Raw genomic sequence first — 26766 nt, 5'->3', positions numbered from 1 at the left:
ATTTACTGAACTTTTTTTTTTTTTTTTTTTATGGTGACAATTTTCAAAGAAGCGGAGGAATACGCAAGGTAAATTCTTTTTATTCATCATGAGCACATGTTCTCAGAACAGCATTATTATAGAACACATTTATATCAGGTGACAAATAGCCGCCCCCTCCCTGTCTCACTTAGAAAATTCTGACACAAACTGAAAAAAGGAACCTCTGCAAAACAAAGGCAATGAAATAGTGTGTGCCGCTGTGTGTCCACAGTAAATAATGTTGTCCAGACAGTTTGTCATTGAAACACGACGACTTGGAACCATATACAAATACAGTACATACAGGTTTTGCATTAGTTATTGCTCTCATTCGCCAAATTTTCCTGGAATTATTGAACTGTGTCGAAGTTTCAGTGCAGATATAACAAACTTGAAACAAGCGGTTAAAATACACAAACAGTCCCAGCCTGCCTTGGTCTGGGAGTGATAGAGGTCAGCATGGCTCTTGGTGCCAGGCAGGCATCTGTGGAGTAAACAGCATTAGAGCCAGGGGAAGGGCGTGGGTGTTTGTGTGCATGCGCGTGTGTGCAAGGGTGGTGGGGTGCTTGATGCATTTGTGGGCGTAAACTTCACCTGGGTGACTCCAACACATGAGGCAGGACAGTATAAATGCACACAGGTATTGGTTAGCATATACAACAGGAGGACACACCTAAACTCTTTTTGTGAGCAAGAAAGACCACAGACAGTGAGCAGAGACGGGCCAACAGGAGCTTTCCACTCATCGCCCTCTGCATGTACATCCAGCAACTTTGACTTCACATCACAGGGGTGAGTTTAAACAGTTGGGATTTCACTGCACTTCACTTTTTCTTTTTCTTACAGAATTGCAAAAGTGTTGTGGGAATCGTCTTTAAGTGCAAAAGACTGTGATATACTTGGTTTGATTGGAAATAGGATTGTCACTGTGATTGTTTAAAGGGGAAAAAAGCAAACAAACAAAAAAGGGCTGAAAATAAATTGATTGGCACTATTTCTTCTCTGGCTTGCACCTCATTAACTAAAGAAAACATTGGCCACAAGTAAAGAGCTCATTACAGACTTATTCCAATAATCTCCCTTTTAACTCAAAAGTAATGCTAAGTCCCCGCTGTACAGCTGGAAGTGTGTAATAGCCACTCTGCACTTTAATAAAGCCGACAATGAAACTTTCTATACATCATAAAGAATAAGACCCAAATAGCTGCATGAAAATAAAAAGAAGTGGAAAGTTTTAATAACAGTAATACGAATCATGACACTAATTAATGCAACATTTAATCCCAAATTTTTGTTGTTTCTTATATATTCATGATAAAAAAAAAATTATAATAATGAAATCACATTCATTCATTCTCTACAGCTTATCCAGGTCACAGGGGGGTGCTGGAGCTGATTCCAGCTCATATTTGGGTGGGGCCATCCTGGACAGATCACCAGTCAGGGAGAACATGCGAAAGCCCCCAGACCGGGAATTGAACCCACAACCCACTTGTTTTAGGGCAACAGCGCTAACCCCAATGCCACCGTGCTGCCTACAAGAAGACCGTTCATCCCCAAATGTAAATCTAAAACCAGAAAATGTTCAAACAGTCTTAAAACCTTAAAACCCCAAACACCGTTTAACTTTGACCCCTGTGATTATATTGGAGCAACCATCTGAAGGAAACTACTGAATAATACATGATCCTAACAGTGTTGTTCTTTACTTGATTTATTACATTTTAGCTCCCGTTTGGACACGGAGCCAAGACAGTGAGGCAGCTTTCAGATTTAAAGTTGTGTCTCTTCACCAAATCTTCACACTGGTCATTTCCATTTGTAAAACGACTTGTTTTCAGATGCTAAACTATAATTTAGATCGCATTGCTGTCAGACGTACAATTACAGGACTCAAATACCTGAAATTATTTTCTCACTTAACTTGTTACAATATGAAAACATGCTGACATAATGATGAGGTTTGCAAGGAGAAGGTTTACTTCCAAGAGGATTAAAGTTTGCAGGCGAGCTCCAGAAGTGGGATGATCAGATTTCTTTTGGCAAAATAGCTGGATTTTAGCTTTGAGGGCTGAAAACAAAATATAAACTTGGTGCACTGATCGTTTTGTACAGTTTAACACTCACTAACGAGCACGCCGTGATCCAAATGGGCAGTTTGCATGACTTGGCAGGAACAGAGACCATACCTATTTGGAAACCTCCGCACAGCCAATACAGCCAGTTAACTATCCATCAAGTGCCAGACTTACGAGAATTCAGAGCTTGAATAAAGTCAAAGATTGTTATGTCTATGAGCAGCTGGCCCTTGGCAGGGGTTGCCCAAATTATTTTAATGCCACGTTTATTTTTGCTGCACTGAATTCCTGTGAACAAAGATGATGCCTGTTTGGAGACACTTCCAGACGACTAAAATTCCCAAATTGTTTCGTTTATTTGCAGCTCCGATATGTCTTGCTTCAGCGGAAGATTTTCTCGTCATAACTTTGGGGCTTTACTGCAGTGCTGCACCCACTCAGGATTGTGGCATTTCACAAAACGGCAGTGGGACCGAGCAGCTTTGTACAAATGAGATTGTGCATAAATGCAGTGAGACTCAGCCATGTCACTGTGGGAAGGGTAGTAAAGAGGAAAAACAAGAAAAAAAAATGTCATTTAGATTGCCTTGCCAGTTACAGAGTCATTTCCTGCTTTCTGTGGGTGCTAAATATTGCTGTGTATTCATATATATATATATATATATATATATATGTGTGTGTGTGTGTGTGTGTGTGTGTGTGTAATATGCACAAACCCCCATTTCCTTCTTTCCCTCTGACAGACAGTGCCTCTTGTAATGAACTATATCATTGAAGGATGACTGACAGTGACTGTGAAGGCCTGCTTAAATGATATATATGGACTGCTCTATCAAGTACATTTATTATTTTAGCTGTAATTTTCTTTTACCTCCGTAGTTTTGTTGTCAATAAATTTTTTCGTTTTTGTCTTAAAATCTTTTAGGCTGTGGGCTTGTAGAAAATGTTTGGATCCTTGAACAAACGTATCCAGGACTATCTGGCTGAGCGAAGGAGTCGCAGGACCAGACTGGTGACCAAAGATGGTCGTTGCAACATTGAATATGGAAATGTCAGGTACAGCAACCACTTCGCCTTCCTGGCTGACTTCTGGACCACCTTTGTGGAGACCCGGTGGCGTTTTGTCCTCTTCTTCTTCATCACCTCGTTCACTCTCAGCTGGTTCATTTTCGGTCTGCTGTGGTACTGGATTGCCCGCAGCAATGGTGACCTGACGTGGCAGAATCCAAAACCAGACCACACTCCTTGTATTGACAATGTTATCGGACTCACCACGGCGTTTCTCTACTCCCTAGAAACCCAGACAACCATTGGGTACGGTGGACGGGCACTGACCCCCTTCTGTCCAGGCGCTGTGGCCCTTCTCATCATTCAGTCCCTCATCGGAGCCATTATCAACTGTTTCATGTGTGGAATCATCCTGTCCAAAATCTCTTTGCCTAAGAAGAGGGCAAAGACCATCACATTTAGTGACATGGCGGTCATCAGTCCCAAAAATGGCTCGCTGTGCCTGTCCATCAGAGTGGCCAACCTGCGTAAGACGCTGATGATAGGAAGCCAGATATACGGAAAGCTTCTGAGAATGACCAACACGCCCGACGGGGAGACAATCATCATGGACCAGGTGAACATTGACTTCTTGGTGGACGCCGGGAAGGAAAACCTCTTCTTCGTATGTCCGCTCACGCTCTACCACGTAATCGACAAGAGCAGCCCCTTTTTCGAGATAGCGGTGGACACGCTCCACAAGCAGGAGTTCGAGCTGGTTGTCTTCCTGGACGGCACAGCAGAGTCCACCAGCTCCTCCTGCCAAGTGCGGACCTCCTTTATTCCTCAGGAGATCATGTGGGGCTACAACTTCTTGCCCATCATCTCCAGAAGCAAGGAGGGCAAGTACAGAGTAGACTTCTCCAACTTTTCCAAGGTGGTGCCTGTAGCAACTGCACACTGTGCCTACTGTTTCCACAACATCAAGGGGCACCATCACCACTCCAGAGATGGAAACGACAACGAGGGCTTTGAGGTGATTGAAATCAATGATCACCCAAACGTCACCAAGATGTGAGACCGCGGAGGCAACGATATGCAATGAACAATAGCAATTGAGACTGGTAGAGACTTGTACGTCTCAAAAGACTGTGAAGGCCTAACGGGGTCTTTAATATGACTTTAAGGTGGTCTGATGATGGACAGAATGTTGTGTAGCATTTAAATATGAAGAAAAGAAAACCTACTCATTTGTTATTCTTTTTTGTGTTGAACAAAGATAAGGAACCTGTCTGTAGGCTGTCTGTGTGACTCTTATTGTGAAGTATTTGTATGTAAAACCACGCCTGCCACTGTCTGCTGACCAAAAACCCGTTTTCAAAGGGAGGCGGGGTCATACAAGATATTGAAGGTACAATTCAAGAATACACACACACACAAAGGATTTTTCACGTTAATCATAAGAATTATACAGATGTGCTCCTGCTGTATTTTGAATTCACTTTTGGCCTTGCATACCAGGTTTACCAAGTATGAAAAGATTAAAAAGAAAAATATATATACATCTTGCAATTACTTGAAAGAGCGGTGCTGGGGACCATACTGGTGTCATGGATGAGAAAAAGATGAAGTAGTTCTTCCATAATGCATGCTCCTCCACTGAATACCTGCTGTATGCTATAGCACACAAAGATACACTTGGACTTGAGCCATTAGCGAGCGCTTTAGCTGTTCAGACACTGAGGCACTAGCGAAAGGTTGGTCTCAGAAGGCCCATCTTTTCAAACGCTGGGTGATGCGGTTGTAGTTTTCTTGAGCGAGGACATTGTGAGAGAACAGAGCTCGAAGGAAACACTTAAAATATGGCTTAAAATCAATTCTCTTTGTGGAGTCTAGTTTTTTTTTTTTTGTATTTGATCTTAGGGGAAAAATACACTGAAATAAAGGCTATTTTTGTATTTTTTTTAGTCTGAGCCCCATTATTCCTCTTCACGTTCCAACGAAGCTGGACTGATCAAAACGGTCAAGGCAGCACTATGACAGGTGCTGACCCCTATGCCCTTTTTTTTTTTTTTTTTTTTTCTTATTATTATCTATAAACAAAATGAAGTTGTGACAGCAAACAGGGGCGCAAACACAACAGAGTGGTGGTTGTTTGGAAGATCAGTGCTGTTGCTTATTGTCCGCGGTTTTGCCCACAGATTCTGAACGTGAAACCTGAACTCTCCATTTAGAAAATAACAGCACATACTGTCTGCTAGCATGGAGCTTTGACAGGTTTTTTTTTAATGCCGACCTCCTGCTAAGGCCCCTCTAATGAACTGCATATGCCTGCAGTGTTCTGCATGTGTCTTCACCCGGGGATGGTGCCGCTGCAAATGAGAATAATAAGCAAAGCCATGGTTAAAAAAAAAAAAAAAAAATTATAATTACTGTAAACATAGACAAATATGTGAAATTACTTAGCAGCGCCAAGTGTCTTTTGAAAGCTATTTTTTGTAACTTGTATTACATATTTCCATTTTCATAAGAGGCACAGACAGGATGCATCCTGGTTGTTAAATCCACAACCCCTACAATTTGAACCTGTGTTCAAAAAGAATATTCAATGATGCAATGAGCCGCTAATTAATCCATTAAGCGTGTTTCTATGAAGGAAAGCAACATGTAGGAGAGTCATCCTAAAAATGTATACATACCGTGTACCGGGTAAAAGGGATTTTATTCACCATGCCCATATGTAGCTCAGCCGTGTGTGCAGTTTGTATTAAATGACATTTCAGATGAGATTTGATATTTACATCAGGAAAAAAAAAAAAAAAGGTCAGGGTGTGTTTACACCACAGAGCCAGGATCTCTCTCGGTCTGTCGCCACTGTACATCTTTTCTCATGTAGAAGTGATGCATTCACTGTCTGAAATTTTTCTCAGTACTCAGATAACTGACCTCACCATGTATAATATGCAGTTGACAACACGTGTGCAACAGTGAAATTAGTCTGAGATAAGCAAGAAAGATAAGCTGATATAAAACACCGCTGACAGTATTATGCAAGTGGTAACTGTTATTTACATTTGACTTTTTAAAGTGAATGAATAACTGCCCTGAGGGATTGCTGCATTCTTACTCAGCTGATGAAATGTGTGGCTGTAAGAATTATGAAACAGCAGCATGCCTGTATGGCTGAAGGTAAAAAAAAAAAAAAAGATTTTCCTCATATTTAGGTGTTTATTGTGTCGTTGTCTCGTATGATCTGTTGAGTCCAAACTGAAAATGGTGTGAATGCAGCTCATCACTGTTTTTGCCATGACAACATGGAACTTGGGTTAATCAGATGAAGAAAACAAAGTTTGGTCACCAACTCCACCATATCTCCCTTCCATGCATGTCTTTCAAACTAACAACTAACAAAGCAGGCTTAAGATGAGGAGGTGGAGAAGGAGGAAAACAGGAATCACACTGCAGGTATAAATATGACCTAAAAGTCTTATGCACCATACTGCACAACTGTAACGCGTCACTTCTCACCCAAAGGAACAAATACACTGAAAATATCTGATGAGGAAGAAATATCCCAAAAACTGAGACAAGTGGTGTGCAAAATGTCCAAGTCACGTTTCAGATTGTACTTTAGTACGTCTGGTTTCTGAAAATGTCCTGAATGACGTCGTTTTCATCTTTGGTAATCGATCTGGTGAAGCCACAGCCAGGCAATGGAGGATAACACGAGAGGTAAAAACATTTATTTTGTCACATTTTCCTATACAAAAGTCCTTTTCCAAAAGGTATTCATACATTTCAGGAATTACAATAATAATTATAATAATACACTGGTTAATTGTAAAATTATACACACAAATGCACGCGCGCACACACACACACACGCACACATCCATATGCACGCACACATATCTATATATATATATTTATATATATATTTGATATCCAAAATACATTGCATATACGAAGTAGCACAGATCCCTTTTCATTGTCGATGCTTGTGAAACTTGGAAGTTAAGGGAACATAAAAATAATTTCTTTATGCTACAAATTACATGTTCCCTTTTTATTTGTTCTTTTAAAGCTATAGATCTTCAGGAGAAGCTGGATGCGGATAATAATACTGTTGGTATTATTTTGCATAAAATACCTGAAATTCTTTAATGTACAGGAAAAGCTACCAATCCAAAGACTATGTGGCATAGAAAGTGACTCAGGATGGAAACAAATCATCCTCATCACATGTTGCATATACTGCAGAGGGGGAGGAATCCCTGGCAATTGGGTTATGATTCAAGCAGGCATTTATGGTTAAACGGACAAGACGACATCTTGTGCATTTAAAGGCATTTGGGATGTTACAGCTGAATTCCAGAAAAAAATAACAAGACAATAAAAATGTTAAAATGCGTTGCCCAAATGTACAGATATAAAAACGCTTAAATGCTGAACACACTACTTAGCAGAAATGGACCTAAAAGGTTTGCATTTTTGACCGAGGTCAACTCGTATTAATTCTCTTGACTTTTTTTTTTATACTGTGTCACATATGAAAATAACTCTGCATAATTTATACAGTAAGTTGCTTTAATGCCTAGTTGACTGATGCTTATAAAATAATAAAAAATAGGTCTGACAAACGCACAGCGTTTGCGAATCTGAGGATTTCTTTGTTTCATCTCGTCATACTTTATTGGTTTTGTTCGCTGATAAACTACTCAGTCCCAAGTAATTTATTTTCAAGTGTCCATTTTCAGTTACTCTTAAGGAATGCTTCGGCTATAAACAGCTTTGAACACCGATATGTTTTTGATATGATACTATTACATGATGATGATGAAATCCTGACTTGAGATTCATGTGCATTTTGCTGGGCTCTAGATCAGTGAGAAACTAACATTCAAACACACATGCTGCTCTCAAACTAGGATCCAGCCCTGGTAAAAAAAAAAAAAATTAAAATAATAATAATAATGCAACTTGACTGTCTAACATGACTTACTACTAAGCCACTTCTCTGTGCTGACCTATACGGTCCTGACTGGCCTACATAGAAGAAGGAGACACCGTGGCAGCTGCTGTTATCAGAGTGCACTTCAAAATCAAAAATTGTCAGATTTCCGGTCAGACATTGAAACTAAAAAATTTTAAGCTGTAATGCTGTTTCATATTGAATGAATAGGAATATGCGGAATAAAAACAGCAGTTAAGGCACTAAGACTTGGAGGGAGGTCTGGGTCTCATTTTGTCACCAAGTAAACCCCTCAAAGTAAAAATAGATTGATACTTCGGATAAACAAACAAAGAATAACGCCCACGTATCCACATAGAGTGTTAGCATTGCTATGTAGATAATACCTACAAAATCACACCTCTCCTGTTTGAGATTTGTACAGGTGCAGCAAATGTGATCTTCTGGATGAAGGGAATTCATTTTCTCAATTAAAAATGTCAACCAAATATATATATATATATATATTAAGGAACATCTGACAAAATTGGATTTTGCTGCAGGGGTATCCCTTTTACGCATTTCACAAACCAGCAGACATTCACATTAATACTGACATGGTCCAGCAACAAAACATCTGGAAATGGCATTGCTGAAAGGCAGCAACATGGCAAACAATTAGTAGCCTAGTGTGTGGCCCCCCTGAAAACATCTGACCTGGGTTGAATTATTGTTGCAAATGACTTCAATTACATCTTGACTCAGCTTCCCCAGCATAAACGACTTGATTGTACACAACGGCTGTCTTGAACTCCACACACGCCACACAGAAAAGCATTTTGAACGACTGAGTTGACCCAGGTCAGCAAAACATACAGCGCTTCCTTCTCCAAGATTTAACTCTTCTCTAGCCTTCCAGTTTGGAGGATAAATTAAATTGTGAATGGCATATTCCAGTTGCCAAATTTCATTCAGTGCTGAGAAAAGTCCGTCCCTCTGAGAGCTCTTCCTACTCCAGCGAATTCCAGAAGACTCTCGACACACACATAAGACGATGCAGATGGACAGACGAGGATAAGAAACCCCACAGGCAAGGCTGTAGACAAGCGGAAAAGGCAGATGCTTGAAAGCATAATGTACATAATGTGCTGAGGAGGATGTATATTGAGACCTATAAATAAGAGGCCCATGTCTGGTATTGTAGCAGGATGAGGAGGCAAACAGACTCAGGTGGTTTCTTCTTTCCTCAGGCTTTGGTTTTGGGAAGGTTTTGGGGAAGAACACTCGTTGGTGCAGCTTTCAGGAGGAGGGGAAATAGAAAGGCACAGGAAACTCAGACGCACGTAAAAAAAAAAAAAAACATCAACAAATAGTCGCTAGTCTTGTAAAAGTTAAGTAGTATTCCATTTTGGAGCATAGCATCCAGTTGTTTATAAATTCTTACATATATATAAAAAAGTCCTTCAATTTAATCATCCTTCATTTAGGAGCAAATTTTCTTCCGAGGACAAATTGCCTCCATGTATTCAGTCTTTATTGGTTTGGCGTCATGGGAGTGTAGGTCAGTAATTGTGGACTTTGTTGTTGGGAGAGGGCGAGTTTTATAGGGCGACAGGTGGACTAAACAGCCATACTTTAATAGTAACTGCCCAGGTGGGAAGGCACGTGAGTGTTAGGGTGGCGAGGAACGTTTGGGTTGGGGTAGATGCCAGCAGTGGGTGAGCTCCAGTATGGAGCGGTGGGTCCAAAGAAGTTGGAGGACGTGACGGGCATAGACGGAGGGTGCGGGGATACGAAGTTGACTTTCTGCTGGTGGGCGTGGTAGGAAGGCACATAGGCCAGGTCCGAGGGGTACTTGTACATGGAGGACTCGGTGGGGTGCGGCTGCAGCGCCTGGGCGATGCCGTGGAAGTCGAACTTGTAGGCGTAGCGCTTGCCGTGCACCTTGGTCATGATATTTTTGTCATAGTAGTAGCGCAGCGCACGGCTCAGCTTGTCATAGTTCATGTTAGGCTTGCTCTTACGCTCGCCCCAGCGCCGCGCCACCTCGTCGGGGTCCGTCATCTTGAACTCGCCATTGGTCCCCTCCCAGGTGATGCAGCCAGCGTTGGCGCTGTCAGACAGGAGCTCCAGGAGGAACTGCCACAGTTGGATCTGACCTGAACCTGACATTAGACACACGCACAAAATAAGTCAGAAAAAGATGCAGAAAACATCCAAATACATTATTCATTGTACACTGTGTATTCACCGCAGCTGCATTATAAAGACAAAGATGTGCTGAAAATCTTACCAGGGTTGGCTAGGCGACTACTAGTGGGGCCAAGAATCTGGTAAGGATCTGTGGACACAAGCAGAGCTGTGTTGGTCTATACATTGATTACTGATATGATACAATAGCATGTGAGCTGCACTGATTAGGATGGAAGACCGAATACAAAATAAACGAGTTGCTGGGCTAACGGCTAAATGCTAATGATTTGTAGAGAAAAAAAAAAAAAAAGCCTTTTCTTTAATTTGGCTCATAATATCAGATTAAATTGATTAAATCCAGATAAATGTGCAGCATGTAGTCTCTTCTGGCATTGGTGGGTGTGAATTTTCCTTTACTGAGTGCTCAATAACCAATGAATACCAATTAAGCATGCTAAAGTAAGGCTGAGAGGTACGGAGAAAAATACAGGCGGGAACAAGCTGGTGAATCACCCCTAAAGAGTGGTGTTATTCAGGCTCTGAGGATTTAGCCACACGTTGATCCGTTTTAAAAAGAAGATGTTATGAAAGCTTGCACAAAAAAAAAAAAAAAAATGAATGAATGAGTCAAAGACGCAGTTAAGCTGTTACCTGGCTGAGCTCTGGGCTGCTCAGTGGACTTGGTCACGTTCTGGGTGACCACCGGTGAACCTGCAGAGAGAGACACAAAAAACGTTAAGAGGAATCCTCAGTGGGCTGCAGATATCCAAACTACATATCATGAAGGCAAGTCAGCCGAGATCCAGAGTAAATAAGGACAGACTGGCTTCTGATGACTGAGGCTACAATCACCAGTCCTGCACGTCTGGACTCCCGCTGTGGAGGCGACAATCCACTAGAGTGATGCAGCTTTAGGTTTAAAAGCACATAGAGATTATTTGAATGTTGTAGCCTGTCCGAAGTCAGCTGAAATGTACACCCAGGTCGTCTCTACTCAGCTGGTATCGTCTGCTCAAGTCAAATAAAAGAGGCTCTTTAATGATTTTCTCATCCTCACCTTTGCCACTGTGCATGTTGTTTGACCATCCTGTCCGCCGCACAGCATCATATGAAGGGTCTGAAGACAGGAAAGGAGACAGGACAGAGTTTGAGTTTATGTCAAATTTAACACAAAAAGTTTCCCGTTTGTGTTGTTTATTTCGATGAGATATGTGCACAACCATCTGTGTATTTCTGTGTATTTAGTCATGATGTGTGTGTGTGTGTGTGTGTCTGTATTGCAAGTGTCTCTCCTCCTTGTGTGTGTGTGAGCCACTCGTGGGAATGTAACGGTCACAGTGGAAAAGAAAAGGCTGCGGGGAGGCCGCTGCAAATTGGCATCAATAAATCTATCAGATCATGGTTGAAGATGCTTTTCACAGGATATCTGGACATGCTAATGCGGTTTTCTTTGGAGCACTGTGGTGGTTAGATGGCACAATCTTTGACAGAAGGTACAGTTGGTTGAGCAGATTGCAACACTGACCACAAATAAAGGCGCCTGATGCAAATTAACGTACAACAGAGAGAGGCAGGCACGCAGGCGTGCGCGCACACACACTAACACACACACACGCATAGGCAATAAAAGTGCACAATGTTCGTCCTCTTTATATCACTCTACGCCATCTACTTTCTCTGAAACCTTGACCAGCAGCCAAACCAGCACCGTTTGCGGGGAGTTCTACCTGCTGTGAGTTTGCGCTCCAAACCTGCGAAGTCGAGCGGGTGTGAAGGTGGACGGCTTCCAGCAGCAATCAATCCCTCTGACACCAGCAGATAAAAGAGAGGATGTAAATACAAAAATACACCCTGGCATAGTAACCGAGTACTTGGCCAGCTCCCCTGATAGTTTGTATCATTGTGTGCTTGAACATTTCCAACAGTCACCAGCAGACGGGTGTGTGCTGTGTGCAACATGCGACTGCCTTATCGTGATCTGTAACTCTTTTTGTCAGCAGTGCTTCTCCCAGGGGCCGACAGATTGAGACCGTGTAATGGTGATGACAGTGGTTGCTTCTGGGATCAGGAAGCTGTTAGAAGGTCAAGAGGCAATCCTGTTTTCCATCAGCAGATAGGCTGAGGTTTTGAGAAGCAGGCTCGCTGACAATCCTCCTAACGGACGAGAGCTGATCCTACTGCGACAAAGTGGACACCAAATTCTATCTTGACCTGCCTTCACCAGTGATATGGAGAGAGATAAAGAGGAGCCGGGGCCCCAAACACCGAGAATGCAGTGTTTCCACGCCACACGCATGATTAATCATCAAACTGAAAAAGTGTGATCATTAGACTGAAATACTTTGACGTGTCAGATGAGAGTGACTGCGGTAATGCCAGACTATAAATTCATTCTTTGTGTGTAGGTGTTTGTTTTACCAGACATGAATATTTATTAGTTTTCAAGTCACTCTCATCTGTGTTTCATCTGGTACATTTTTTAATTATTCACACGCTGATAAGGTGTCACTATTTGCATAAAAAACATATTTTTCGACACATTTATCTAAACTTTTGTGGCTCTCATTTATAGACTTTAACGTGAAAAATACACTTGAAGTACATTTTTCGTATGTGTGTCAGGATATTCATTTTTACTGTCCAACACAAATGAAGGTGCAAAAACAATTCAGTTGAACCAACTGACCTCACACAGCCGCACCAGACAAACATCCACCAACATCCAGTGTGTGATCAGCAGGCCCTTTTTAAACACTGTCCAACAGTGCCCTCCTGTGGATCAGAGCCCACTGACAGCCTGCTTTCCTCGAAAAATAAACAGACAATTAAGCTTCTTATTTTAACACAACTGAACTTTAAACTGTAATCTCCATGCGACTGTGAAAAAGTTTTTCTGGCTACCTACCACACAAGTGTTTTATTCTTTTCATAATCCACTGGTGAAAGTGTAAAAACACTTCAAATCCAATTATGTGTCTTGTGCTGCTTTCAAAGGATGTTTTTGCTGCCGTGTTTTCTCTCCTCACCGGCAGAACATCCTCCACTGGGACAAGTTCCTGCTGCTCAGGGAACTCTTGGTGTCCTCACTAATTTCTAACTTTTCAACTTTTAACCCTTGATATTTCAGTCAAATGGCTCGTTCCTGTCTGCAGACAACAGGAGGAGATCTGGTGTCTATGACTGGAAAGAGGGGAGCAGAGAGGAATGCGAGACGTAACAAGTGACGGCGCGAAAACATTGAAATAAAGTGAAATAAAGGACGATGATGAAGTGGCAACAAGGTGTTTGAAAAAAAAAAGAAAGAAGACGAAGAAATGAGGAAGGAAATGATCAAATGAATGAAATAAAGGTGAGCGTAACGTCGGGAAAGACAAAAAGGAGAAAAAGGACAAATAACAAGTGGGCTGCCGTGGCTCAGTGGGGCTGTCAGGTTCAATCTGGTGTGGGCCGGCAGAATAGCCAAGGAGCAGTGGCTGGGGGAGAGTCCTGGGAGACTTGCGTTTCCTGCCTGCCTCGCCTGCAGACAACCTCTCTTTGTTTTACTGGCCCTTTTTTCCCCTCTACTCACCGCCAGTACACCCCCCCCTCAGCTCCTCAGCCCTCCATCAACCCTCCACCACACTGAAAAGAAAGAAGAAGAAGAAGAAAAAAAAAAAAAAAACCCACAACGGGGCTACCTCCATCTCTGTGCATGAGGTGGGGGTTACAAACACGAGAGGAGCTGGTGGTCGGGGAGAAGAACCAGAGATGAATGAAGAAGAGATTAGAAAGAAGCAGACAAATAAAGATGGAGAGTGAGTAAGTGCATAAAAAAGAAAGAGAAAAAGAAACTTAAGGGGTGGGAGGAGTGAAATAATGACCCAGAAAAAAAACTGACTCAGACAAAACACAACTTCGGAATTTGAAAAGAAAACAATGGCAGCAAATCCAACTCCTGTCTGGTATGAGCTGGAATGGAGGTGCCCAGCAGCACTGTGGACTCATCCACATCTTTTTGATACCCTGGGTGTAGCTGCTGGCACCAGATCACATTAACCTCAGCAACAATTTTCCCTTAACCATCCTGAAAGCGAGAATAGACTCAGAGACTGAAAGCCAAAAAAAATAAATAAATCAAAACCTGAAAACGCACCACACAATTCAAAGTTCTCATGAGTGGCACGACTCCATTCGGAGGTAAAATGGATACGAAGAAAAGGTGTGAAGTGGAAGTGAAAGTTCAGAAGTAGGAAGAAGCAACAGCAGAAGGAAAACGTACAAAAGCCCAAGTGGCTGTGGGGGTACGTGGTACAAGCCAGCCATGAAAACACAGACACAGTCCCAAATGTGTGCGCACACACAGCCCCCCCCCTCATTTTTCCAGGCCTTGCTCTGCGACTTGAGCCAGTTTCCACTCTGGTCTGGGGTGTGGTACACGCTCCTGGGAGAATTTGACTGCAGGACCAGTTAGTCAAAACAAGGCTTGAGTGCTAGACAGAGAGAGAGAGAGAGAGACAGACAGAGAGAGGGAGAGGACAAAGACAGAGGGGAGACAGAGTGGGAGAGAAGGAAAGACGGACACATACAAGGTGAGATAGAGGAGAGAGACAAGTCGTGGACTGTTTTTAACCCGGAGTCTGAGCCAAGCAGAAAGACCCAGACGGGATCAACTTTTTTTTTTATTTGTAATGCTCGTTATACAGGTGCTTCAAAAGCCATCTGTGTGAGGACGGAGCCATAAGAGGAGGAGAACATCTGCAAAGCAAAAGAGTTGCTTACAGTGAAAGAGACAGCGAGTACACTAGAGCAGAGTAAAGCATCAACTGTAATAATACTTCAGACTAACGGGGGGACGATATCTCCACTGAACACAAACTAAAACACTTAACCGGCTGAAGGCTTTCTTCTCGTCACTTTAAAAAGAAATAAATAACACAACTGAGGGGAGTGATTAAAAGTCATGGATGTTCAACAGCTTGCGTGCACGTTGTATTGCCATTTCGATACGGTGGCAAAACAAAAACTTTCACAGAGGTGAATCATCACCTTCCCCTCCGGCGCAGAGAGGCGGCGGAGAGTATGAGTGTTCTCACCACAAATTACAAAACGCCACAATTTCACAGTAGTGACACAAACAAAAAACTGGTGCAGAGACTGGGGGGGGGGGCTAGAAAAGTGGCCAACAAACATAACTTTTGAGTATAAATGTAACACCCACATGTGCAATATGCACGTAGCTTCCAAAGTACACAGAGAAAATACAGTGAAAATGCATACTGTAATTCATGCCATTATAAGACGTACACACACACACGTCTATCGGAAAACACAGACTGTAGATACACACAACCACACACGCAGATGTGCACACACACACACCCTTTCATGGCTGCTGCATTCCGTGTTTTATATGCTCTCTTTTATTCATAACATTGCATTTTACACCACAGGGTCTGGAGCGGATTAAGGGTTGTCTCCCGCTGTATGCTCGTGCTTACTCTACCCCAAAGAGCCTGAATGGTATTCGACTGTTCTCAAAAGCCAATATGAACCTGAAACATCTGGCAATGCTGATCTGTGAAAATGTTAATAAAGGCTTCTCCTGAAGCCACAATTCTTTTCTTGTTGTCGCAAACTCCCGGCTCCAAATTTTAGGTTCATCGTAACTCACCTTTCTCCGTTTAACTTTGCGTGAAGGTAACATTTTGTGATGTTGGATATGGTTAACAAGCTAAGTGATTTGCGTAAAAGTGGATGGGCCTGGATCTGATAGCGTGGCCGTGTCAGCGAGCGGCTGCACTCAGGGTGGGATCACAGGACACAAGCAGAGGCGCAGTCGCTGTTACATGAGCCCATAATAGAAGTCGCCTCTTGTGGAAGGGAAATGCTGTTGAAGGGAGTGACGCTCAATTCCTGCCAGTCCAAATACCTGGCGCTGAGAGTCAGGAAGACCGGGGTCGAGGGTGACTGAGCCGAATCTTATCTGGCCTGCCCAATGGTCTAATGGTATTGAAGCCGGGCGTGAACAAGTGTGCAACCTGCGAATGCTCAGCAGCGGGGCAGATAGAGCGGGGGAAAGGGCATTCTTGGACACTTATCAGACCTAGTGTTTCCTCCTCTAAAGCCTTGATAGGGGCCTTCATCCTGTGAGGAAGGCTATCATTGTTATTCCAGTCTTTTCTCTCGTCTCTGGTGGTGACACTGTATAGCTGATGTAAAGGATGTGTAGCTTTTTTGTGTAGCCTTCAACTAGTTCATGTTATGTCAGCACAAAATAATGTTTGTAGAGTGAGAAGGTATCCAGAGGAAAAAGACAATCTTCCTGACTTGCTATGGGGGCATTGTTCTTAGAAAGTCAGCTCGACTTTTGCACAAGTCATCAGTACCAACACGACAGCACATCTCATTTTACTGCTGCTTTCTGTTTTCTGATTTGTCCATATAAACGCAGAAACCCGTGAACAACAACCCTGAAGACTCTCATCCAAATAATGCAAACAACCAACTCCTGCTTTATCCTGAAACTTATAGGGGGGTTACACGCACAGACACACACACACACACACACACACACACAAAAAAAATAAAGACAGAATTCAAACGTGTTAAAGCACCCACTCTTCCTATTCCTCAGACAATACCGCAAAAAAGACTGGATGAGATGAAAGCAAAAGCACATCTTTCCTCTTTAAAAAAATGTTTAGATTTTTGTTGAAAGAAACAACAGATTTTTATTCTTGTTGAGAAAAATAAAGACTACCTGGCACATTAAACTGTCTCTTCAGATGCATATCTTAGCAGGCCAATACTCAGAAATCCCTGGGCCCATGTTTGCTTCGAGGTAAATATGTTTCATAGACAGATGGATTTTAGCGAAGTGCAAAATGACAAAAGCTGCCTCTCTCCAACCTTTTGTCATCCTCTCTGCCATTAATTGTCTTGTAAATACAGCACCGGCCAGCACAAACACAGTCTCCGCACCACTCCAGCCTGGCCCGAAGCATCCCCCCGGCGTGTTTGCCTTACACATTGCGGCCTCACCACCTGTCTCCGATGCTTGTCTTTCCATTAAACCTCATTCAGGTGTCACGTCCTCCTGCTTCTTTCCCATAATCACGGCATTCACAGCCTGCTCTTGCGTCTGCTGCCGTGGATAGAACTCATCAACACACCTCTTGTCTTGTTGTTAATATGCCCCTATTCTGTGGACGCCCCCTCTGAGCTGCAGATGTGTTGCCATAATGTTCAGGTAAGCAGCTCTGGATAGCACGGCTGGCTGTAATAGCCTGACTCTTATTATTTTAACAACACAAAAGGCGCACCTGCCGAAGGCTCTGTCAGCGGCAGTCGCCGAATCGTGCGTGTGCTTTGGATTTGGATACAAGCAAGCATGAATATTTGCAAGTGTGTACGTGTGCGCATTCTTTATGTGTATCTGCTCGCCTGAAACTGGCGGGCACTGAGAAGCAGAATTAGCCTTATTATGGTTTTTACAGGGCAGAGGAGAATTCACCGACTGCTGGTTTCTCACCTCACTCCCCTGATATAAAACAGTTACACCAATCCAAAGAAAACAACCCAGAAATACAGACGCACAAGTAACAGAGACAGAGTAGAGAACAGAATGTGTTCCTACCCTCTTTGGCAGCCAGGCGCGGGGATGGGTCTGTGTGAGATGGTGTATTGTACGATAATGACGAGCTACCTGTAAGAAAAGGAGATAATACACAAAGAGAAATGAATGACACTACAAAGAACTACACAAAAACTTGGACAAGAAATGTGGTTCATTCATCAAGTATATTTTATACATGATTCCATTTATAAAAGTTAAATGTGGTACAGTCATTGTTATAAATTTGGCTTTATAAGAAAACGATGCAGAGTAACATCAGAGCACCCTCAATGAAGCCAGAGAGACAAAAACCACAAAGGCTACAACAGTAGCCAGCAGGTGGCAGTAAAAAGTGCAGCACGTTGTCAAGGAGCAGCGAAGGGTCCTTTTCATCTTTCAAACCGTGTCGCCGTTTTATCTTAAAAACTTATCTCAAAGGGAGAATAACTCATCACACAGAAATCCCGCCCCAAGGAAAGCCAGCTCAGTCACACTCACTTTAAATGTCTTTAAATGGAGGGGACGAGGAAAAAGCCTGCAGCCCGTCAGCATTTTAATGGCGAACTCCGCTAGTTAATAATAAAGTCAGGGAGGCAAGACTCTGCTTATGGCTGCCTATTCATTTCACCTTATGGAGCAGAACTCTGCGCCACATTCCTCCACTTACACAGGCACCCTGGGCGGCACCAAAATGCTCTCTTAATTTTAGCTGCCCCCAGGCATAAATCAGCGAGTGGAAAAACAGACCCAAAAATGCACAGAGAAAACACAAGAGCAGCTACTTCGCGGGTAGTGTGGAGATTTAGCACTGGGAAGGGGGCTGAGGGGCTCTACCAAGTGGGGAAGATGGCTTTTGTGAATGGAGAAACTTCGAAAAAGGGGGGACAAAAAGCTTTGGCGCAACTTAAATTTTTTATGTGGCTTTCTTTTTGCTGGAGGGGTCGTGCCTAACTCATTTTGCTGCTGCTGGTGGAGTTTGGGGGTTGAAGCTGGCCCGTACTGGCAGACTACGGGTCTGTTTTTTTTTTGGTAGGGGGTGGCCGTAAGATGGGGGAAGAGCGGGGTGCTCCACAAAATGTATTCTAACCTCCTGACACCCCCCCACCCCCACCCCTCCCAGTTCTACCTTCTCCACAGCACCCCCAAGGCTCTGGGTCTGGTTTAGAAACCTGGGGGCCTCAGAACAGGGGAGCCATTGTATGAGCTAGGGTCCCTGCTCAGCAATCAAATGCAGCTCTCCGTACAAAAATAATTCCACACGCAGAGTGTAAGCGGACGGGGGCAAGCGAGCCGCCAGAGCACCATCTCTGGAAAGAGGGGGAATGTGTAGGAGAAAGATGGACAGATTGGCAGAAAAAATGAGGGAGAGAAAAAAGAGGGGAGACGGTTGTTAACCCTTTTCCCACTGTGTGCCACATATGTGGGCTGACCCAGACAGACAAACAGGCAGCATTGCTGAGAAAACCTCAAGCCATCCCACAGACAAATGCAGCGCTGCTGTGCAAAAGAGAGTGAGAGTGAGAGAGCGAGCGTATGGGCGAGCGAGCAAGATGGAGAATGAGGTGGAGAGAGCGAGAGAGACCACAGCTGATGGTTTGGTGGAGGGAGTCTTGGCGGAGCTGCCTATTTATTTGGACGGCCTCTTCCTCTCTCAGAAAACAAACATGTCCTGGTAATCTGACAGCACAGTTGGAGGACTGGCCCATGTTCAGCCTCTTAGCCCCTCATTCTCTTTCCCTCCCCAGTCACATCTGCTCAGAGTCTGCTAGATTACATAACATCCACAAACAATTTTCTTTTCTGCCATCCCTATGACTGACGGCTCTTTCAAATGGTCCCGTCCTCCAGTTTTGCACGCTAACGATATTGACGAGGTTCTTTTAGGGCTTGCTCAGCATTGTAGTGGACCTCCATCGGGCCCCTGCTGTTTATCTTGCAGAGCTATATGATACCGTCGTCTCAAACATGTGGTCTGAGATTTGTCAACAAACTGAAAGTCACCCAGTTTTGTGCGTCTCCCCAACTGAAGGGACATCAGTGATCTCCAGCCAATGGTGAGGCATTCTTACACGGTGCAAAGACCCAAACAAAACATAGTTTCAAAAATGACCCATGTGAGCAGTTACCCTGCTGTTACCCTTACGATTAAATATGCACTATCCCAAATTTAATTAATTCATCATTACATGCATGGCCCTCTTTTCATGGAGCAACCTATTCCAAGAACCAATGTGTGCAAGTATTAGAAAAAAATATGCCAGCTAACGTCATTGTCTTCAGCGGCAACAGAGCACCACAACTTTGTAAATGGCTTACCGCGAAGGATGGAAACCCTCAATTGGGACAAAATTGGTGTGGTTTTGTAAAGACTAGGGAGGGGGGGGGAAAACCTTACCTTTCACATCCTCACACCTTCTGGATCATTTCGTCATGGCTATTATCTAACGGCGCAGATCTGCGATTCAGAGACAGTATCAACGTTCTTAATTGGCAGATCGTTTGCAAGTACAATTGTGTAACACTGACCAGCTAGCTGTAGTTACAGCTGAGCTCATCTCGGTGTTTACACGGATGGCAACTGCTTATTATCTCCCCCTCGACTTATGCTAATGCGATATGTGCGTGAATTCTTGTAGTGTTAAGTTTCTGCGCCCCAGCAGTTGAGTGAGCAGCTTCGTAATGGTGGCTAACAGCAGTCAGCTAACAGTGAAGGGCGCCGAGCCAGGCCGTTGAGCCCCTCTGCACCAGTGATAATCTGCCAATTGAAAGAACTAATGCAAGGGGAGCTCAATAAAAATGTTGTGAGAGGAGAAGGAGTGAGTGAGAGAGCACGAGAAAGAGGACGAGAGAGAGCTCTCCAGACCTCCTTTTTCCCTACTCAGCCTTCGAGCCCAGATGTTTATGGTCTGTATAAACTATTGAGGGCTCGAGAATGTCCCCCTCTCTGGAGCAGCAGTGCAGAAGCCCAGACTTATCTCGCTCTTTCTCCCTCTCTCTCTCTGTCTTGACTCCCTCTCTGTAAATCCATCCAGACACACAAGCAATGGCGACAGCTGGAAAACAGAACTATTGCTATCCTCCAAAGGCACTCAATCATGACCACCTCGGACCATTTCCACACGCTTAAAAAAAAAAAAAAGTTCAAAAGTTTTTCTCTATCTCACACTCGCATTCTACAACCTTCTCTTGCTCACACTCTCTTTGCCTTGTCCTCAAATAACTATTGCAAAAGCTGTCTGACAAGGATATCTTTGTTTTTTCACCCATTTTCTACTTCTATGTTTCTTTAGTTCTACACCAGATCCGCTCCCATTTCTCATTTTCTTTCCCTCCTTTCATTCCTGCCTTCTTCCCACTCTTTCTCTCCCTCTGCTCTTGCATCTCTGTGCGTTGGAGGATACAGTCTCTTGTTGTCTGAGGTTTTCTCGCGCTGCTCCGTTTCCAGCACATGTGGTATCAAACCGACCTACATGGGTGCGATAAAGCAAACAGTCCGCGGTCCCTCCCTGACAGACTAATTTGAACAAATTCTCAAATTGCACCCAAAATTGAAAGCACATTGGGGTGCGGGCGGCCATCACTTATAAAAATCTGGATAAGTGACCAACAATGAGGCCAAAATAATGCATGGGTAACTACCCTTGTTACTGCAAGCAGCTGGGCAGTCAGACAGATGTTCAGATTGTGCCCACAGTTGCACCAATGTGGGTGTCTAAGTGATATTTCGGTGCATGACGTGGCAGGAATGTTTTGTTATGGTATGGCTGTAGGGTTGGGAAGTATGTCCCTGCCCCGTGCTGAGTGTACATATGCCGCTTAATGACTCTGAAGAATGTTAATCAGAGGTTCAATAAGCAGAACCAAGCGTACACATGATGCACACAGATGTGAATGAAATGATGTAGTAACCCCTCGGACCAGCCAATCCTTTGGAGGAGGACGGGAGGTAATATAGTAAAGACTGGTGAAGGAGACATCAAATGACCTGCAATCACTAATATTTCCAGGGTTCGGCTCAGCCTTGCCCCTCCCTCTCTCTCTTCTTCAGTATCCTGGAAGCTCGGCCGAGCTCCAGCTCTCGTGAGTGAAGCCAGAGGTCTATTTTCTGGACGGGGTTACTCCACGTCTATGATTGTGTTTGTTTGTGCTGCAGGGGGAGAGGAGAGAACAGCTTTGGTTTCCAAATCATCAGCGCTGCAGGGTCTGCATGAAGCCTCAGCCCTCCTCCTCCTCTTCTTCCTCCTTCTCAGTCCTCCTCAGACATTCATTTGCTAACATGGTTCCTCTTGCCCTTAGGCTCCCAATGTCAATAATATACACTGCTCTCTTCTCAGAGCCGCCCCAGAACAGGTCAGTCAGTCCAGGCGCGGGACGGGAGCATTCATCTTTTTGATTGTCGGGATCGGGTCCAAAGCAATTTCAACTGGCAAGTGGGGAGGATTCCCAAGACATCTCTTCTGTCTCCAAAACACACAAGGTCTAAATCAAAAAAAGGACAGCAATGGGCAGAGTCGCGGTGCAGCACGCCTAAGCCGTGGCTAAGTCCCGCAGCCAGTGGCCATAATGAAAACTGCTCTGCGGAGTGTGCCCAGCGGCGGTCAGACAGATCCACCCGCTGCAGTGCTACACAATGAGGCTGTTATACTCATGACAAGCATCTCTCTCTGCCCAGACGCTGTGCACGGAGAAAACTGTTGACACCCACAAAATACAGTTCCCATTACATCACGCTGAGGCCCATCACAATTTTTTGGGAGTAAAATGTTAAATTTAGTTGGGCCATCCACACCCAGCGTGGTGTCATGATATTCTGCAGCCGCAGCAGAAGCAGCTCTGCATCTTTAAAAGCACAGAATGTAAAGAACGGCGTGTTCACCAATCGTATTGCTCTTCTTATTTTCATAGCAAACAGTGGATGAAACTATTGTCTGAGCTAGACATCACTATGTATTCAGACCAATACCCACACCAGATGTTACGTCTTGTATTGAAATGCAATTTGCATACTGCCTCAGAAAATTGGCTGGGTTTCCCCACCGAAACATATGAGTCCGGATTGCACCGAGAAGAGCTTCAAAGGTAACAGGCTCAAATTTAGTTGCCTCCGTTGCAAATTGCAGATCAACTTTCTTTTGCTGTGCTGAACACACAGACCTGGCGTGATTCCTGAGGCAATGCACCTGGGCTTCATCTTTCTGTGGACCATGTGGAATAAGGCGCTGCAAAGTGTAGTTTTGGGGGAGACGGGGGTGGGGTGGTGGTGGTGGGGGGGGGGGGTTGGTGCGCTGTTGATGGTTATCTAGAGAGGGGAAAAAAACCCATCTTGGTTTCCACAACTTTCCTTAGTACTGGATAGACATTATGGAGAAATTTGCTTCCAGTAAAAGCAATTTCATTGTTTATTGTTGGTAATGTGAATATAGTGCGGTGATAAAAAAAAAAAAAAAAGTGTCATGTTGTTTGCCCGGGTTTGGCATTTTTTCACTTTTTCCTCTCATCCAAAAGTACAGAACCAAATATGAAAAGAGGCCTGTGTTTTGATTGAAAGTCGATTTTGACTTTTCTTTGGCAAAGCTGGTGCCAGTGCAGACTTCAGCCGAGGCACAGTCAGCATGTACAGCCGGAGCACCAAGAGCAGAGGGCATCAACGTTACGGCCCTTTCACTTTCAGATAAAAACGATTGCCTGGATCCTTTCTGTTGCGTTTTCTACATTAGTGAACTGTCGTTGTTCAGGTTGTACTTACTTTCCCTGAGGTAATTGAGATGAGAGAGAAGCACTTCAGCGTTATACATGGTGGTGAGCCGGAGAAAGTCGTCTTTGCTCATCTTGCAGAGTTCTTTCCCGTCGGTGTTTTGAAACATGGCCGTGTCGATCTCTAACAGGCCGTACTCCTTGATGGCCCACTCCAGCCATTGGCGCACATGGTCCTGGGACCACAACGACGGGTCTGCATGAAGACAGCATTGGGAAATATATTCAATGTGAAATGATTGATTGTGTTCAGACAGCAGAGAAGACGGAGCTGGCAGTGTCTCGCTAAGGTAAAAGGAAAGGGAAGGGAAGAACAAATTGGAAACAGAATTTTATATCAGTAGCAGACGTTCAGCTTGTTGTAAATACTCTTTGTCCTACTTTGACCACATGAATCGGGTCAGCTCGAGAAGGATGACTCATAAAAGGTTCCAGGTAAATCATCTTCCACACAGAAATGTTGACTCTTAGATCCCTTTTTGTGATCAAACTTTGCAGTAGGTTTTGCCTTGTTTAAACTAAATACAAAATATTTCCATGTACTACTTGACCTAAGTCTGATATACTGCACAGCCAAGTTGGAAAACCAAACCCCAAACTTACCACTTGTGGTTAAGGAGTGGCCTCCATGTGGTGCTCCTATTAGGTTGATAGATGAGTGGCCTTTCGCGTTAGCTTGATACAAACACTTGAATAGCCTTTATAATGGAAAATTTACCAAACCCCCATTCGATTTTAATTAAATGAATTAGATGTTCTCATAGTTTGGGAAAAAACAGTCATTCTTTCTGGCTCCCGGGCTTACAAAATGATCAACGTACACATTAAAATGAAAGGCTTTAACCCTGAAACTGCACTTGTTACTCACTCACTCTGTCGTGTATTGTTCTGCCTATCGAGAAAATCCAATTTGAGGAAACATTGAAAAAAAAAAAAGAAATATAGGGCTGGAGGACAAAGTGACATACAAAGTAATAAACTGGAGCAATGCTTTGCAGCATTGGCAAAATGACACCTAAACAGAGTAGCGATCTCACAGGGGCAGTGCAGGAGGAACCCCGGTAAAAATACGCAGTGATTCTATACATGCACTCCTTCATGAGAAATCGCAACTATTCATCTCATACACAGACGGACTTCGCTTTATTTCGGACGCTGGCGATCAAATAGCATTTGGTACCTGCAGGTACGATGACTCTACGCTCATTGGTGGTCATGTTGGGGGGAGGGCCGTTCTTCTCATCCATGTAGTTTCCATAGTTCATCTGAGAAGTGTCAGTGCCCCCCACCAGCTTATTGCATTTACCCACACTGCAGTCCACTGGAGACTCCCTGCTGCGTAAACACACACATACAAGTAGTAAAAATATTATCAGCAGATAAATTGGGTGTTGTTAGTTTTCCTTTCCAATCATTGACTTTGGCATGGGATACTTAATCTGTTGGCTTGCCAGGGGCCAAATATATCAAATATTGGTGGTAAATGTGAAGCTTAGTTGGTTACTTGGTAAAGAAATGAACATTTAAAAAAATTTCACATAACACATAAGAATGTAAGACACAGGAAGTGGCTGTCATGCCATACCTGGATCCGTTCATGTGCTCATATTCTCTCTTGACGTTGACCCGCACTGGCTGGTTGATCCACTCCTGCTGGGGGGGCAAAGGGTTGATTTTGTGGGTCTGGCCGTAGTCCTGTGTGCCAGATGCAGTCATGTCTGTCTTGGGGAGAGGGGCAGCAGCAGCGTACGGAGGCTCAAATAAAGACTGGTCTTCACTCACCACTGATAGCGCCTCCTGGAGGTGGAAGGAGCAAATACTTGGTGCGTGTTTCTCAACTCAATGAAACAACTCAGCAAATACCAAACAGGTCACATAAAGCCATCATATTCAATTTTCCCACATTAAAGGAATAGTTTCGCATTTCGGGGGAGTTACAGCTTTGGTCAGAGTCAGGAAAGCTGGTTCTCCCTGCTTTCTTTTTGCTAAGCTAACTGCCCGCAGGCTTTAGCTTGGCATTCAAACAGATATCTGAGTGATATCAGGGTTAGATTTCCCCCAAACGCCTAACTATTCCTTTAAGAGTGGGAGGATGCAGTCATCCAGTAGGAATGATTAGAATACACTCAGAATCATGAGCAGAAACAACATCAGTCTCTCGTTTGACACTACCCAGAAACTTCTTATGTAAATTTGAAAGTCTCTTGTGTATTTCTGTTTACAGCAATTATGTGCAGTTATGGGTCATATCACAGTCTGGCATCCTAAGTAGTTTGTGTACACAGCCCATGTAGCATCTGTCATTTCCTGTTGATGTTAGGATGACTTCAATCATGCCCACACTGGAGTAAGACGGAGTTGTAAGATCGGGGCACATCCAGCGTACCGGTTTACTAACAGTTCATCCATTAGGTATGGTTTTCCAATCAGTAATGACTACCATATATATATATATATATATATATATATATATATATATATATATATATACGCTGACATCCTAACAAAATTCCCCAATTACTGGCTTTGTTTTCTTTCGTCTATTATCAGTATCATCTTAACTTCGCTGGACACAAAATTCCCCTGATGTGTCTGCCTTGTCTGGACCTTGGGCTTCCCTCCACAGCTGACGACTCAACAGAAGTAGGGAGGCGGAGGCGAGGGGGATCAGGGCTACACTGACCCCTCTGCCGTGGTTCAGCTGGAGCAATGTAAGTTTATTAAAGAAAACAAACGCAGAAGACTTGGGGCCGGCCAAGATATGACGTGGTTTCTACGTGCTCCTTGTGTAATGTCTTGGAAATGAGTCTTATTAGGCACTTGATGGGTTATATTTTAATATGCAGACATCAGCACTTGGTGTTTGATAGCAAACAGAGTTGGGCAATATCACCATCCCAGTCCTGCGCCTGGCAGAATTGTTTGGCTGGCGTGGAGATTTGAAACCGCCACACAGTGGCTTGATGAGTCAGCCTTTGTTATAAACATTCCCATCATCTTTGTTAAAAACAATAAAAAAATGTTTTTAAAAAAAGCAAACAAACACACAAACAAAAAGAAACTCAGAATGTCAAGTGAAATCATTACAGTCATATGCTTCTGCTGAGGATTAGGCTCAGGTCTGACGCACATCTGGATCGGATAGGATCTGATGGCACAGCTTAGACTGAGACGTGTCTAATCCCCTG

The 26766-nt window shown here is 43.7% G+C and overlaps 2 protein-coding genes across 8 annotated transcripts in view; one reads left to right on the top strand and one right to left on the bottom strand.

Annotated features, from left to right (window-relative positions):
- The first annotated feature begins 660 nt into the window (after positions 1-660).
- Positions 661-4646, top strand: kcnj1a.1 (potassium inwardly rectifying channel subfamily J member 1a, tandem duplicate 1). Of its 2 annotated transcripts, XM_029518188.1 has the most exons (3): positions 673-813; positions 1385-1583; positions 3025-4646. In XM_029518188.1, exon 3 carries the CDS (start codon positions 3043-3045, stop codon positions 4162-4164), a length of 1122 nt encoding a protein of 373 aa, XP_029374048.1. In that variant the 5' UTR covers positions 673-813; positions 1385-1583; positions 3025-3042; the 3' UTR covers positions 4165-4646. The 2 variants fall into 2 exon arrangements, with proteins under 2 accessions (XP_029374047.1, XP_029374048.1); XM_029518187.1 differs by lacking the exon at positions 1385-1583 and having other exon boundaries at positions 661-813.
- Positions 4647-6807: 2161 nt separating this feature from the next.
- fli1 (Fli-1 proto-oncogene, ETS transcription factor) overlaps positions 6808-26766 on the bottom strand; it is a 30146-nt gene continuing 10187 nt past the window's right edge. For 3 of the 6 annotated variants that reach the window (XM_029518182.1, XM_029518186.1, XM_029518184.1), the window contains 8 exons: positions 25164-25375; positions 24759-24910; positions 23571-23774; positions 17846-17914; positions 11288-11347; positions 10882-10941; positions 10331-10378; positions 6808-10202 (listed from right to left, as the gene is read on the bottom strand). In XM_029518182.1, coding sequence (XP_029374042.1) covers positions 9673-10202; positions 10331-10378; positions 10882-10941; positions 11288-11347; positions 17846-17914; positions 23571-23774; positions 24759-24910; positions 25164-25375 — 1335 coding nt within the window. In that variant the 3' untranslated portion in view covers positions 6808-9672. Of the gene's footprint in view, positions 10203-10330; positions 10379-10881; positions 10942-11287; positions 11348-17845; positions 17915-23570; positions 23775-24758; positions 24914-25163; positions 25376-26766 lie in introns of all 6 variants that reach the window. The other 3 variants (XM_029518181.1, XM_029518183.1, XM_029518185.1) reach the window with 1 other exon arrangement.

The sequence above is a fragment of the Echeneis naucrates genome, chromosome 13 (genome assembly GCF_900963305.1).
Source record: "Echeneis naucrates chromosome 13, fEcheNa1.1, whole genome shotgun sequence".
Taxonomy (NCBI): Eukaryota; Metazoa; Chordata; class Actinopteri; order Carangiformes; family Echeneidae; genus Echeneis; species Echeneis naucrates.
The sequence above is the reverse complement of the archived record's forward strand: the minus strand, read 5'-3'. Positions and strand labels throughout refer to the sequence as shown.

Excerpts from the sequence above, each read along its gene's own strand:
- kcnj1a.1 (XM_029518187.1), top strand. The coding sequence starts at position 3,043 with ATGTTTGGATCCTTGAACAAACGTATCCAGGACTATCTGGCTGAGCGA.